We start from the raw sequence: 17,079 nt of genomic DNA, 5'->3' as shown, positions 1-17,079 counted from the left end.
GAAAACAGTTATAGATACCCTTGTTTTAAAAACTGAATCGACAAACGGATTATCTATAAAGTTTTTCAAAGAGTTGTTACTGATATTAAAGTAGTACAAATACCCTTGTTTAGAAAAACAAAGAGAAAATTATGGTATTAGTAACAATTTTTTTAGAACCGTTACTGATATACAGACTTATAAAGCTGTTACAGATACTCATTATCTATAAGGGTCATATAAGGCCGTTACTGACATTTGTTACAGATAGGGGTGTTCAACCGGTCGGTTAACCGGTTAAACGGTTCCAGTTAAGACCGGTTTTGTCTTTTATTTTACAAACCGGTTAACCAGCCGTTATGGTATCGATTTTACCGATTCTAGTTCTACCGATTTTGGTCAATTCTAGTCGGTTAACCGGGTTTAACCAGGTTCAATTTTTTTAATTAAGTAATAAATTTTGAAATGATTTTTTTTTTTAAATTATTGTTTACACTTTCCTATTATACTATTCTCTATCCTTTCTTGTCTATATTATAATATATTTTGTTGATATATTTAAAAATATGTTATAATATACTATTTTATTGTAACAATATAATATATTTTATAGCTATTTTGATTTTGTTAACTTATAATTCTACGTTATTATATAGTTATAAAAACAATTTTACATATTTTAATGAAATTATTTCAGATTATTTTTAATTTATTTTTGTAAAAATTTTTATATAAATTATAGTGTTTTTAAAAAATAATTCAATAAAAATTATAATTTAAAATTTAAAAATAAAAAAGATTTATAGATTATTAAATATTATTTATAAAATAACTAATACAAATTATAAAATATAAAAATATATAATTAAATTATTACCGATTTACCGGTTAAACTGTTAGAAAAATAGGTAAACCAAAAACCGAATCGTTTAACCGGTTAACCGAAACTGCTAGAACCAGTTAACCAATAAACCGTTAAAACGAAACCGGTTAACTATCGGTTCAGTTGGGTTACCGGTTTTCCAATTTTTTTCATAGCCCTAGACGACCCTTTTTCTATTAGTGATTACTAAAAGAAAAGGAACGAGATGTTTTTGTAAACTTGATATCGAAAAAGTTTTTGATCATGTTAGTTGAGATTTTTCTCTTATTGAGAAAATTAGTTTTGGAGCGAAATGGAGGAAGTGGATCAAAATTTGTGTTAATGAACCTAATTTCTCAATTTTTATCAACGACACAGTGTTTGGATTTTTGAAGAGCTCGAGAGGGCTTAAATATGATGATTCTTTATCACCCCTCATTTTCACGGTGGTTATGGAAGATTTGTCAAAATTATTCGAGAGAGTCATCAACGCTCTCACTTATCTCACTTAAGTCTTTTCATGGGGATTAATATGGTTACGACGAGAAGACCCAACCTCATATCTCACTTACATTTTGCTGATGACACTCTTTGTCTTACTAAACATACAATAGTAAACATTTATTTTCTTCGGAAGATTCTTATTCTTTTGTAGGCATGTTTAGTGTTAAAAATTAATAGATAAAAGTATGAACTTTTTTCATCGGTAACGTTCATAACACCCAGTCATTGGCCAAAACTACGGGATTTAGAATAGGTTCTCTCCCATCAAAGTATATCAGCTTCCCTCTCGGTGCCAAATTCAGTTGCAAGGATATTTGGAATCCTATCATCGAGAAAATGGGAAACATGTTGGCTCTTTAAAAGAGCAAACTTCTCTTTAAAGATGGTGGGTTGGTCCTCATTAAGAACTCCCTCGCCACAATTCTAACATTCACTATGTCACTATTCCCTATCCTTACATCGATGACCAATAAAATGGACACAATCATTAGGAAAATCACTCACTTGGTGAGATGGGACATATGAAGCTTGGCGTTGTTGACAACGGACTCGAAATCAACAATTTCTCCCTTTTCAACACTTCACTCCTTTATAAATGGTGGTGGAGATTTCTCAACAAAAACGGAAGCCTTTGGAAGAAAACAATCATTACCAAGTATGAACTTCGTGATAGCGAATAGATGTCTCTTTCTTGGAGAAAGTTTATGGATAGAATCATATAGGGCCGTATCACTATAACATGAGAAAAACTCCATCCCCTTCTCATTTTTACAGATGGGAATGGTAAGAAAAACAATTTTTTGGAATGATTCGTGGCACCCCAACGGAAAATTGTCAGACTCTTATCGAGATCTTTTTGAGATCTCTAATGAAAAAATGGTTAAAGTGACAGACTGTTTTCATATCACATCTAATCAAATTGTTTGGAAAATTTTTTTAAATAGACGACTTTCTATCGAAGAGGAGGGGAGATGAGATCTCTTCATAGAATCTCTTACCAACGTTTCGATTGACCTAAAGACTAACAACAAGTTTTCTTTGACCGACTTTCCCAATTTTACAACTAGCTACATTTATCATGCGTCTCTCTAAAGAACTTCATCCCGATTTTCATTAGAAAGAGGTGTGAAAATAAAAAAAAAATCATCAAAAATCTCATTTTTTGGTTGAAAAGTTATCAATGGAGGAGTTTTAACATCTAACAAGCTGAAAAAGAAAGAATTTCATCTCGCTAGCAAAGCAACATTTGTTTGAATAATGAAGAATTCATTAATCATATTCTCCTTCATTGTGATATTGTTAAGAACATGTGGACTATTCTACGGAACCTCCTTCAATTCCAATAAGATACACTAATAAAAGTCGCCGACTTTTGGATCAAATGGATTGATTTGAGTTCTATCAACAAAATCACGGACGACTGAAAACCAATTGCCCTCATCATATGGTGGACGATATGAAAAGAAAGAAATATAAGAGTTTTCGAAATGAAAAGTTATGAATACAAGCGTCTCAATTAATTTGTTACACGTGTTCACTTTAATCCGAAAAGACGAGCTTATACGAGATGAGAATTCTTTAAATCTTATTGACATTTAAAATTTTTAAGTTATTTTTAGTTATTGTTTTTTTTTCTTTTATAATATTTGAACGAATCTTGCGTTTTTATATAATGAAATTTTTTTTTTTAAATACATATATATTGAACTATGTATTATTGAATTGAATTATAAAATGAATGAAACTTAGATGATAACAAAAATGTCATTAAATCCTATATTTCTTTAACAAAACAAAAAGTTTCAAAAAAATCGTTTTACATTAAGGAAGAAGAACCAACTCTCCCTTTCCTCAAGGTACGCTCATTCTCTCACTGCTCATCGTCTCTCTTCCTCTCATCTCCGCATTTCCCTCCTTCCTTAAGCTTTAATACATACCAATAGCTTCAGAACCGTCCTGTAATCACATGTTCTGATCTCCGCATTTTCTGATCATTCTTCATCAGCTCGTGAGTTTTTGCTTTTCCTTTTCAATTTCGCTGTTTTGATTCTCAATACTGTCAACTCCTCCTGTTTTTCTCATAAAAAGAGCTTCATCCGTTTCTTACCTGCTAGAACTTTGCAGATTTTTCATTCTTGTCTTAGACTTAGACCTAGATATGCATAAACTAAGAAATGTCGTTGATCTAACACTGTACGTCGTTGCTAATTGTAATTTCGGTATAAAACAGACAAAAGAGCTTCTAGTTATCAATTTGACACGTTCTTGTATTCAATTGATTTCATACTGTAATCCTGTATCCAACATCTAAATTATACTTGCAGGAGAATGGCATCCCATATTGTTGGATATCCTCGTATGGGCCCCAAGAGGGAGCTCAAATTTGCCTTGGAATCATTCTGGGATGGGAAGAGCAGTGCTGAGGATTTGAAAAAAGTGTCTGCTGATTTGAGATCATCCATATGGAAGCAGATGACTGATGCTGGTATCAAGTACATTCCTAGCAACACTTTCTCTTATTATGATCATGTGCTTGACACTACAGCCATGCTCGGTGCTGTTCCCCCAAGATACAATTGGACAGGTGGTGAGATTGGTTTCGACGTATTTTTCTCCATGGCCAGGGGAAATGCCTCTGTGCCAGCTATGGAGATGACCAAGTGGTTTGACACCAACTAGTAAGTACTGATGAATTGTTATCGTCTTTATTCGTGATTTATCTTTCAACTTCTGTTTTGAGTTTTGACCATGTGTTTCTGCAGTCACTACATTGTCCCTGAGTTGGGATCTGATGTTAACTTCTCCTACTCTTCACACAAGGCTGTTGATGAATACAAGGAAGCAAAGGCGGTATGTTTTTCTAGATTCTTGTAGGTTGCAAGTTGCAACTAGAAATAAATCTCAAATACATTTATAGGTTGCGGTGAGATCATGATTTGTTAAAATGTAATGTTGATATATAACTAACAATGGTAAATCTTCTCTGAAAATTGTCGTAAGATAGTGAATTGTTTTACCTTTGTTTTTTATCTATATAATATTGCAGGTTTTATTGTTATCATCAAATAAATGCTCAACAATCTTTAGTATTAGTTACATTGGATGTGTAATTAATTTATCAGAAATTCTATTTGATATGAGTTGGAAAATGATATTTGTCATAATCTATGTGGCAATCACAACTCCATCAGAAAATCTCCCAAGTTAAATTGAAAGTTTTTTTTGGGGTGCAAGATTGTTTTTGGATAATGATCAAGATTACACTGTAATTTGTAATTTCATTTTGTATTAAAATCATGATCCAAGTTTCTTTCTACATCATCATTTATATTATTTTCTTGATGATTAGATTTTTTTACAAACATAACAAATGTATATTTTTTTTGGAAGACGATTAAGATGAAAAAGCATGATCTCAAATGGGCTATTGCAGTGAGGTGACTTTATTCATGTGGTAATGCTGCCAATTAAGTTTATTTTTTTGCTTACAGAAGATAGTAATCATGATCACTAGTATCCCTTTTTAGTTATTCAGCAAATCATGTAGCTTGGGAAGATTAATATATTCATTCTGTTATGCACAGCTCGGAGTAGATACTGTCCCTGTCCTTGTAGGCCCCGTCTCTTACTTGTTGCTATCGAAACCTGCAAAGGATGTTGATAAATCATTTTCTCTTCTTTCCCTTTTGAGCAAGATTGTTCCCATTTACAAGTGAGGAAGCTAACTTTATTTTTTTTTCTGTCATAAATTCTCTTCCAGTGTTATATTGAACTTGGTTTTGCTAATAAGCATCTGCTTAACAGGGAGGTTGTTGAGGAGCTAAAAGCTGCTGGTGCATCATGGATTCAATTTGATGAACCCATCCTTGTCAAGGATCTTGACTCTCACAACTTGGAAGCATTCACTTCTGCATACACTGAACTGGAGTCTTCTCTGTCTGGCCTGAATGTCCTTGTAGAGACATACTTCGCTGATGTTCCTGCCGAAGCATTCAAAATCTTAACCAGCTTAAAGGGTGTTTCTGGTTTTGGTTTTGATCTTATTCGTGGAACCCAGACACTTGATTTGATCAAGAAGGATTTCCCAAAGGAAAAATATCTCTTTGCTGGTGTGGTTGATGGAAGAAACATATGGGCCAATGACCTTGCTGCTTCTCTCAGTGTCTTGGAGTCCCTTGAGGGCGTTGTTGGAAAAGGTAAAATAAAAAATCAGCTAGTGAATTGGTTAAGTATTGTCGGATTTGAACCCATCCTTGGTAGCTCAGTAGCAAAAGTATTGGACTGAGAGGCTTACTATAACTGAGCTCTCAGGTTCAATTGTCATTGAAAAATCAGATTGAAGTGGGAGGTCACGGTAGTGGGTTATTGTGCTAGCCTCCTCCTTGGTGCTTGAAAAGCTTGCCCGATACCATGGCTACAAAATAAAGTGAGTATTGTCGGATTTGTGTTAGCAGTAAATACTGATCCGAGGATACAGTGAATCAGATCGAGGAACTGAGACCAAAATAATATTGTTCCTACGAATGTCTTTACTTTCTTCCTTTCATCTTTGATGAAATCCTGTCTCAGTCCAATTGTGTCTGATCATCTTCTCGGACCAGCTACTGATCATCGAGGAAAATTTCCTTGTAGACTCAGGTCCTTTTAAGGTAGCTTGATAGGATTTTATCTATTGGGGACAATTTTTATTATCACCATTCATCAATAAAATTTCTCTAATGGATTTTTCTCTTAAAAAAAGAGAGCAAATATTGATCCGAGGTCATGTCAATCCTGTCCGCAGATAAACTTGTGGTGTCCACATCCTGCTCACTTCTCCACACTGCTGTGGATCTAGTGAATGAGACCAAGCTTGATGATGAAATAAAATCATGGATGGCATTTGCTGCTCAAAAGATTGTGGAAGTGAATGCTTTGGCTAAAGCATTGGCTGACCAGAAAGATGAGGTTTATTGATTTTACTTTTTTTTAATCCAATTTGTTTCTGTTGCTGACTATTCTTGGTTTACTTTCAGAGTTTTTTCTCTGCCAATTCTTCGGCTCTAGCTTCCAGGAAATCCTCCCCAAGAGTGAACAATGAGGCAGTTCAGAAAGTTGTAAGTTAGCTGCTCCATTTTCATGTTCTGAACGCTTTTGACTTGTAAACTCTGAAATTTTGAATTGTAAAATTGCTCATTTCTCCATCAGGCTGCTGGTCTTAAGGAATCTGACCACAGACGAGCAACCAATGTCAGTTCAAGATTGGATGCTCAACAAAAAAAGCTTAATCTACCCGTCCTGCCTTCTACTACCATCGGCTCTTTCCCTCAAACTGTGGAACTCAGAAAAGTACGCAGAGAATACAAGGCCAACAAGTGAGTATTTAGCTAGTAAACATTTTTTTTCAGATATCTCAGAACTTAGGCTTTGTTTTGTATAATCCATTATCCAATCATCTAACAAAATACCAGATTTTTACTTTATTTTATATAACATTTTAAATACTAAAGCTATTTTAGTAATTTAAACCAAATAATCTACTTTTTGATCAAACAAGATTTTTCCCCACAAAAAATCAGATCATTAGAAGAAAAAAAAAACCTACATCTCAGAGATAGATTAAAAAATTTATTGACAGTTTCTTATTTGGAGCTATTTATCTTTTTGTTACACATGTATTTTATTTTCTCTATTGACATTGTTTATTTTTTTTTCTGCAGGGTTTCAGAGGACGATTACATCAAAGCTATGAAGGAGGAGATCAATAAAGTTGTCAAGCTTCAAGAGGAGCTTGACATTGATGTCTTGGTTCACGGAGAGCCTGAGGTGAGTTTTGATATATAATATAATCCTCCTTGGCTTTATCATAGATTAATTAAAAAGATGATTGTTTTTAATCTAATTGTTATTTTTATTTACTGTTTCCAGAGAAATGATATGGTGGAGTACTTTGGTGAGCAGTTATCTGGTTTTGCCTTTACTGTAAATGGATGGGTACAATCCTATGGTTCACGATGTGTTAAGCCACCAGTCATCTATGGCGATGTGAGCCGCCCCAAACCAATGACCGTTTTCTGGTCCACCACAGCTCAGAGCATGACTTCTCGTCCAATGAAGGGAATGCTTACTGGCCCTGTCACCATCCTCAACTGGTCCTTTGTTCGTAATGATCAGCCTCGGTAAGTTCTCCATTTTGTAACCTTAATGTCTTTAACTTCATAAAAATTCATTTTTTTTCTCCTTTTTTCTAGATTTCAAACATGCTACCAGATTGCATTGGCCATCAAGGACGAAGTAGAGGATCTTGAGAAGGCTGGAATTACGGTTATTCAAATCGATGAAGCTGCTCTTAGGGAAGGTTTGCCATTAAGGAAATCAGAGGAAGCTTTCTACCTTGATTGGGCTGTTCATTCTTTCAGGATTACCAACTGTGGTGTCCAAGACACCACACAGGTTAGTCAATTCTTTAACCTCCTCCACCATCAATTCAAATCATCATCCAAAAATACTAAAACCTTGTTTGATGTGAGTTATTAGGACCTTGTTCCATATGGGTTATTTGAATTTGATATCAAATAACCCACATCAACAATCATATTATCAACCAAAATACCTTCTATTTCTTTTAAAAATTAAAAATAAAAATTCATCATACATTTATACATCTAATGTCTTTTTACTTAAATAACCTATTAGTTATCCAAATAACCTAAATACCATGTATTTTATTAATTAAAAAAACAAATATTAATTATACCTCTAATACATTTTTATCCAAATAAACCCAATATAACATAATTCTTAATAACCTACATCAAATAACCCTAGAGCAAACTTAGATCTAAAATATTTTTACTTGACTTTTTTTATAATACTTAAAGATCTTAAATACATATGCATGTACTTAATTGGTTTATTTTCAAGCTATGGTTATGAATGAGATTTTAGTCAATTAACCCAATAACTCCAAATAATCCATTTTCTCCAAATAAATGGGTTTATTTCATAAAAAAATCTACTGTCAAACAAGCTCCAAGACACTAGACATAATAATTCATTAAAATGGCTGTAGATCCACACCCACATGTGCTATTCAAATTTCAACGACATCATTCATTCAATCATCGACATGGACGCGGACGTGATCACCATCGAGAACTCTCGTTCAGACGAGAAGCTGCTCTCCGTTTTTCGCGAGGGAGTGAAATATGGGGCTGGAATCGGGCCAGGAGTGTACGATATTCACTCTCCAAGGATCCCTTCATCCGAGGAGATTGCGGATAGGATCAACAAAATGCTACAGGTTCTTGAAACCAACATCTTGTGGGTCAATCCAGATTGCGGACTGAAGACCCGTAAATATGGGGAAGTAAAGCCAGCTCTTGAAAATATGGTTTCAGCTGCCAAAGCCATCCGTAGCCAACTAAAATGATGAGTTCCCATGCCCTTAAACTGAAATAATAAATTTTGAAATTTTTCTCTTGCTCTATATAAAATAGTGTTATATTAGCCATTTTTTCATTATTGCCTTTTTAAAGGCATTCATTCATCTATTCTTTCCCTGTTAGGATGGTTTGTTTCTTAATAGAAATACTAGTCTCACAATATTACACAAAATATGGATGTGGCATATTTGATTTTGCTAAGGAATGGGTGAGATTTGTGCCCTTGATCCATATCTTTATTGTGCTAATAACACATCCCATTGTGTATCCTTTACATATATATGTTGAAGATGATAGTGCACAGATTGGAAGGGGTTTAGACTGTTTAGTACAAATAGAATGAAGATTTTGAGACAGTTTTTTGTTCATATTATTATGGTTGTATCATGCTACACATATCATTATATAGGTTATACTTATACACATTTTTTTTGTAATCGGGATTTAAATCAATGCATTATCTTGGGTAAGTAATTTGTCACTTGAGTTACCCTAACCGACAAACACAATTGGGAAATATATGTAATATATGTGGAGATAAGTATGCCTTTTTGCGTCCTTATTTATATTTATATAGTTAGAACATTACAAATTATGATTTTAGAAGTAATACATAATTTGAAAAAAAAAAAAAACCTAAAATTTTGTCACATCTAATTAGTTTATGAACTTATGACCTTAGCATTTAAGTAAAAGTAAATTGCACATGAGTTATTCTTGTGAATTAAGTTTGTCTGCAGTTGAATCATGTTTTTCTATAAATTTCACAATCCAGTTTGTTTGAGCTTTTTTTTTTCTTTTGTTTTAAAGAAGTTGAAAAATATTTGTTTAGGTAAAATGATAAAAAAAAATATTCTTAATATTTAAAATTGTCAAATATATAAAAAAATAAATAAGATCGACAATATTTTAGTTAATTATTTGAATAATTTAATAAAGAAAAATATTAATATATGATATAATAATGGTTTATTTTTATAGACAAACAAGGCCTAATATTTTTAAAAGTAAATATTTCAATTTATCAATAATAATCTATTTAGAAACTATTATTGTATCAATAGTTTAGTAATAAAAATAGTTATTGTTTTTTTGGTTGGTTTGATTTTTTTTTTGGGAATTAATATAAAATGTTTAGACTTTAGATATATTATATTAAAGTTATGATCCATTGTATTTTTAACATAAGAAATATAATTATTAATTTTGGATATCATGTAAAAAATAGGATCATTATTAATTATATATTAAATATTTTAATCTTCAACGACTTTGATATCAAGGATTTGTGGAATATTGGGTCTACTTTCACCAACCCCCACCAACGCCCACATCTTTGGTAGGCTGGCTAATCTTAGGCCTTGTTTGATCTTGAGTTATTTTAATATTTGGTTAATTAGAAATAAGAAAAAAAAATCTAAAATAAATCAAGATTCAAACATCTCATAATTCAAACTCTTGTATTTTTATAATCATAATTTTCACATTATCATAAAATCTATTACAACAACAATATAAATAAAACCATTTTTTGTATGAAATATAAATATAACATATATTTTTAATGATGAATCCAACTTTTAAAATGTTTATGCATGAAATTTGATGATGTTGGTGTTTGATCAAGTAGTGGCTACCCAGTCATTGACAAGTTGATTGGTGAAATGGACATTTTATTTCCCACTTTCTTTCCATGAGTCAATAAAACAAATAATTAATAAATTAATTACTTCTTCAAACATGTTTAATTTGTTAGGCCCCACCTCCAATCTCACCAACTTTCTTGGTTAAACTTTGTGGAATTTCTATCTTGTTTATTTTTTTTATTTCATACTTTGTGTAAATCTTACATAAACATTTTATTGTGTTTTTGTACTTTTTAAAACACTCAAAAATGTTGAATTTATGGTTTTTACTTAAAATTATATACTTTAAGTCTTTAACTACTAAATTTCACTCTATGGTCTATTTTAAAGTGATTATTGAAAGTTAAGAGTATTGAGCTTGATTGATTTGGGTTAGTTGAGATTTTTTTAAAAAAAATTATTTACTTTTTAATTAATTTTTATACTAAATACATTTTGTCAATTTATCTAAATAATTCATTTTAACTTCTACCAACAATTTTAAATTATTCCATACATCTAGTTATTGACAATTGGAGGATGTAATTTTAGAGATTGTCTTTGGAAAATACACAAAAACAACATTTAAATAATATATAATTTTTAATAATTAATATATTAATACACAAAATTATAAACCTAATTTAATAAGGAGATGATATAATGAACTAATACTCAAATTTTAGGTGCCAATTTAAAAGAATTATAAATATTTAAATGTGAAAGTAATGTTGGTATATGATTGTAAATTTGAAAGAATTGTATATTTGTGCATGTGAGAGAAGATTCAAAGTAGTTAAATATTTATATTTTTATAACTAATATTATATATATTTATTTTAAAAGAGTATTAATTGAATAAAAATTATATTGAAATATTTTATGTTTTAATTGTTTTTATCTTATTAAAAGTTATTTATTTATATTATTAATTTGAACTCAATTAGATTTATAATAAATAATTATGCAACATCCATATTGATTGGTTATATTATTTTTACTATAGAAATAGTTTAATGTGACACTTTTTACTTGGATTGGCATATAATGCATTGCTATTCTTCTAACTAGCCAATTCATAAAGAATTTATAAAGTCAATACGGAACCGAACGATCTAACACGATATTGGTTCAGAGTAACACAATGCAATATTATTTCACTCGGATTGTAGGCTGAAGATGATACAAGCACGAAACGACATGAACACAATATAATTACAAATTGATACGATCATTACACAATTATAAGTCGGCACGACACAAACATAATACGAACACGAGTCTACAAAACTACTCACTTTTACATTATTATTATTATTATTATTATTATCAAATTACTCACATCTCTCAAAATCTATCTACATCATTTTAAAATTAATAAATTATTTAATTTTATAAAAACAAAATATATAATTAAAATTAAACAACTAATTAAATAATTAAAATAAAAAATAACTTAAATAAAATAAATTATATAAACATGAAAAAATAAATTATATGAATAAATATATTAGAGTATCATAATTTCTAATTCTTTTATTTAACATGACATTACATAACAAAAATTAAATAATTTATAAAATAATAATATATAAAAATATCTCTTAATAAATATCATATACTTTCTAATAGTTTGTGTGATATTTATCTAAAATTTATATTTCACTAACTTAATATATTAATTAATAATTAAAACAACATATAACCTATTAAACTAATATAACTCTTTTATAGTTGGATTAATAAATTATTAGACACGATACGATGACAAGCTCTAATCGACACAACACGACACATGAGTTTTAATACGAGTTAGCAAGACACAATTTGACATGTGAATCATAATATTTTGAGCATGTTAAGATACGACACAAAACAAATGAGAATAAATTTCGACATGGCAGAACACGATTGGAAGTCTCATATAAATTATTTGAGTCAAATACGATTGTTTAGGCACGGTGTCATGGTTCTCTCTGCCACCCTCATTTTGATTGCTCATTTCACGACTATATTCTATGATTGGTTTCTTGTGCCATTTCTTCGTCAGTTTACAAGCTTAGAAAGTGGTATTAAACCTCGGGATAATATTTACTATACTATCAATGCTAGTTGATGGGATAGTAGAAATGTTTAGACGAGCATCAATCCATGAAAACCTAGGGCAATATCTTCAATGTATGTTTTATGGCTTCTTTCGCAACTTATTTTGATTAGCGTTGTCAATGCATTAAGAATGATCATAAATCACAGGCACCTATTCTATCTTGTCGGTATTTTTCTTTCAAGATTTGAGTGACTATTTGGGCGAGATTTTAATTATATCTTGGGAATTGGATATTTAACCATCTAAATTTGGGACACTATGATTATTATTTCTTGATGGCAGCCCTAGATGCTATCAATTTGATGTATTATTTATTTGTGTACCTCAGACACCTTACAATAGTCCCTTGTAGATTGATATTCGTGTGAAGTATATTGAGAGCCGACAAAAAATAAATTTAATTCGTGTGATATTTATCTAAATTTTTATATTTAACTTACTTAATATATTAATTAATAATTTAAAACAACACCTACCATATTAAACTAACTTAACTCATTTAGTTTAATTAATAAATTAATAGACGTGACACGATTGTACCAACACGATGACCAACTCTAGTCAACAAAAACACGACACACGAGTTTAAACACGAGTTAGCACGACATTAATAAGCATGTTGACACGAGTTAGCATCACACGAATGAGCTCGTGGATCGTGATATTTTGAGAGGATCAAGACATGATACGACACAAATGAGAATGAGTTTCGGCACGGTACGATGCGACTGAAAGTCTAACACGAATTGCTCGAATCGAATACGATTGTTTATGCACAATGCCTAACTCTACTTAAATGTAATATGTTGTTAAGTTTATGAATTATATATTCTATATTCTATTTATCGCTTTCACAGTCTTCTTTACTAGACAAGCACGCCACATGAACAATCACGATATTCTTATAATCGTTTCACAATTATATTTTATGATCGGTTTCTTGTTCTATTTCTTCGTCGGTTTACAAGCTTATAAATGGTATTACACATCTCAAAAGATTAGGGTTGAGATTATATTTACTATACTATCAATGCTAGTTTCTAGGATAATAGAAATGTTTAGACGAGCATCAACCCATGAAAAAGCTAGAGCGATATCTTCAATTTCTTTTTTATGGCTTTTTCCGCAACTTATTTTGATCGGCGTTGACAATGCATCGGGAATAATTGGACAAATTGAGTTTTTAAGCCAAGAATGCTCATAAAGCATGGGAACCTATTCTATCTAGCTGTTATTTTTCTTTTAACATTTGAGTGACTACTTGGGAGATTTTATATCATTTGGAATTAATATCTAGCAATGGAAATGTAGGACACTATCATTATTATTATTTCTTGATTGCAACCCTAAAAACTAACAATTTGATATATTATTTATTTGTGTACCTCAAACACCTTTACACTCTCGGAGGTTAATATTCGTGTGAATGATATTGAGAGCCGACTAAGTCTAGAAGTGCATATGGATGTCTATGAATAATTTTAATTAATGTGATATTTATCTAAAATTTTTAAATATTATATTGAATTAACTTTATATTAATTAATAATTTAAAACAACACATAACATATTAAACTAACTTAACTCGTTTAGTTTGATTAATAAAAACGACACGATTGTGCCAACACAATGACCATTCTAGTTGACAAAACACGACACGTACACGAGTTTGAACACAAGTTAACACGACACAAATAAACATGTTGACATGAGTTAGCACACTATACGAATGAGCCCGTTGATCATGATATTTGAAGCGAATCAAAGCAACGATACAACACAAATGAGAAAGAGTTTTAGCACGGTACAACACAATTGAAAGTCTAACACGAATTGCCCGAGTCAAATACGCCTGTTTAGGCGGAATATTCTAACTAGTTGGACGTATTGCACGAGTCTTACCTATTGTAAAAGTAAAAGGAAGACTCTCAAAACATGACTTAATCTTGCAAGGTTATAATTTTGAAAATCCTTCTTATTTTTGTTACAATTTAATTGTAATCTTTCAAATTTTATTAACACATAGTAATGACTAAAATGAATTGATATTCTTAAATTCCTTATATACACTGTTTTTTAAACTTTATTTGAACACGTTGACTAATGGAAAAAGTTTATTCTTAAGATATCAAGTTGTTACAAATTTGATTCTCATAAAATAGCTTAGAATGATATATATATATATAAATTGATTTTCCACCCCCTCCTCTCATATTTCCATCTCAACTCACTTTTAATTAATTTTAAAATTACTTATTTATTCATATCATTTTTATATATTACATTTCTTATCATATTTATTTTACTTATTTTATTTTATTTAATTATTAAGTTTTTTTATCATTAAATATAATTAATTAATTAATTTTTAATATTTTTTTCATTTTATTTATTTAATTTTATTATTTTTATATTATAATTGTTTAAAATATATAAAATATTAAAGTGTGTCTTAATTTAATAAAATATAATATTTAATATTTTATTATATTAATTATATATATATATATATTAAAATACTTATAAAAACAATAAATAATAATTTTATATAAAATAAATATTTTAAAAAGTTAAATATGAAATATTTTAATAAAAAATATTATTAAAAATATTATGCAATGTTATCGTATATATTATTAAGTAAAAAATTATATATAATTTGACTAATTATTAATATATAATATATTAAAGAATTTATCTTATTTATTTGTTAGATAATTTTATTTATAAAAAAAATTGAGTTTTATAAATATTTTAATATATATATATAATTAATATAATAAAATATTAAATATTTATATTTTATTAAATTAGTACACATTTCAATATTTAATATATTTTAAATAATTAAAAAATAAAAATAATAATATTTTGTATTTTTAATTAAATAAATAAAGTTAAAAAAAATATTAAAAATTAATTATATTTAATAAAAAAAACTTAATAATTAAATAAAATAAAATAAAAAAAATAAATATATAAAAGTTATAGGGATAAATAAGTAATTTTGGAGTTAATTTAGGAGTGAAAACGGAGTGAGAATATGAGAGAGGTAAGAAAAACACCTCCCTATATATATTTATTATTTGTTATAAATTGTATGGTAATGTACATTTTTTAGTGTTCTACCATTTTTAATTATCAATGATTAGATTTAGATCTATATATCAAACAAGTTCGTAGAACATGTTTTTACCTAACTTTTAATAATAATATGCCTATACAAATTAGTTATACATTATATTAATATCTTAAATTTATATTAATCAACTAATATATTTTTTAAAGTTTTAATACAAATTTAATTTAATTATTTCCAAATAATATGTTAAATATTAAAAAACATAATCTAGGATGCAATAATTCCAATTAAAAAGTGTAAAAATATTAAAAAGTGTAATCTAGGTATTTGATTTGAGATTATTTGAATAATTAAATAGTTATGTAAAAATAATTTCATTTAGTGTAAAAAGTGAATTTTTAAGTAATTGGTGAAAAATAAATAATTAAAACATTAACATATTATAAAAAATATAAATAAATAATTTTTTAAATAGTAATTTAAATTATATTTTGAGGTTAGATTAGATAATAAAATATTTAAATAATCACAAATAATATGAGATCAAACAAATATTTACTTTTAAAATAAATTAAACATAATTAAATATTAATTTACTCTACTTAAAATCAATTATATCACTTAATTTATTATTAAAATACTTAATATTTTAATTTTTAATCATTATGTAGAATTTTATTCAAATACTTTTATAAATAATCTTTAAATTATTTAAAAATTATTAATTCGTGATAATTTTAAAGAGGCTTAATTTTATAATAAAAAACTTAAAAATATTAATATATAATAATAAAATAACTATTTAAAAATAAAATAAAATGTATTTAAATATTCTTTTAAATAAATTTAATTATGAAATTGATAAAAAAAATTAACCAATTTTTTTTTATCAAAAATATAATAACTCCTTCAAAATTATCTATTTAAAAAACCTTCTCGCATGATTAAATACAGGATAAACCAGAAGCTTCACGCTCCTAATGAGCGCGTGGGGTAAATAATTTGGAAAACGTTAACTATCATGGGGTTGTGGTTGTGGTTGAGCACATCTCGATATCATAAATTTAAAATATATATATAATAATTCTGAATTAAATAAAAGAGTATTTAGTATTTATTTATATAGATAATTCAGAATTAAATTTTTAATTATATTATTTAAATTATTAATAAAAGATTTATTCTTATATTAATGTATTTTGAATAGTTGTTTTGCCTTTTAAATAATCTAAAATTTTAAATAACTTAAAATCAAACAAGGCCTAAGAACAATTACTTGGAATTAGATTGTTTTGGTTTATTTTATTTTTTAGTTTTTTTATTAGATACAAATTGGATGATAATGATATTATTAAAATATTTATTATTTTGTTTAAAATTTAATTAAGAAATAATTATTAAAGGATTTGACATGATAAGAAATTATTTGATATTAAATCTAAATAAGTCCATGTCAAACAATTTTTTTTAAAATTATTTAAAACATATTATATTTG

The 17,079-nt window shown here is 28.5% G+C and overlaps 1 protein-coding gene across 2 annotated transcripts; it reads left to right on the top strand.

Moving 5' to 3' along the window:
* Positions 1-3,133: 3,133 nt before the first annotated feature.
* Positions 3,134-8,891, top strand: LOC124911336 (5-methyltetrahydropteroyltriglutamate--homocysteine methyltransferase-like). 2 transcript variants are annotated; one of them, XM_047451805.1, is made up of 12 exons: positions 3,134-3,201; positions 3,670-4,023; positions 4,108-4,195; positions 4,930-5,057; positions 5,150-5,541; positions 6,129-6,292; positions 6,361-6,441; positions 6,533-6,699; positions 7,045-7,150; positions 7,253-7,503; positions 7,576-7,777; positions 8,397-8,891. In XM_047451805.1, exons 2-12 carry the CDS (start codon positions 3,674-3,676, stop codon positions 8,754-8,756), a joined length of 2,289 nt encoding a protein of 762 aa, XP_047307761.1. In that variant the 5' UTR covers positions 3,134-3,201; positions 3,670-3,673; the 3' UTR covers positions 8,757-8,891. The 2 variants fall into 2 exon arrangements, with proteins under 2 accessions (XP_047307761.1, XP_047307760.1); XM_047451804.1 differs by lacking the exon at positions 3,134-3,201 and adding an exon at positions 3,216-3,353.
* Positions 8,892-17,079: the final 8,188 nt, after the last annotated feature.

The sequence above is a fragment of the Impatiens glandulifera genome, chromosome 8, assembly GCF_907164915.1.
Source record: "Impatiens glandulifera chromosome 8, dImpGla2.1, whole genome shotgun sequence".
In the NCBI taxonomy this organism is placed as follows: Eukaryota; Viridiplantae; Streptophyta; class Magnoliopsida; order Ericales; family Balsaminaceae; genus Impatiens; species Impatiens glandulifera.
The sequence above is the reverse complement of the archived record's forward strand: the minus strand, read 5'-3'. Positions and strand labels throughout refer to the sequence as shown.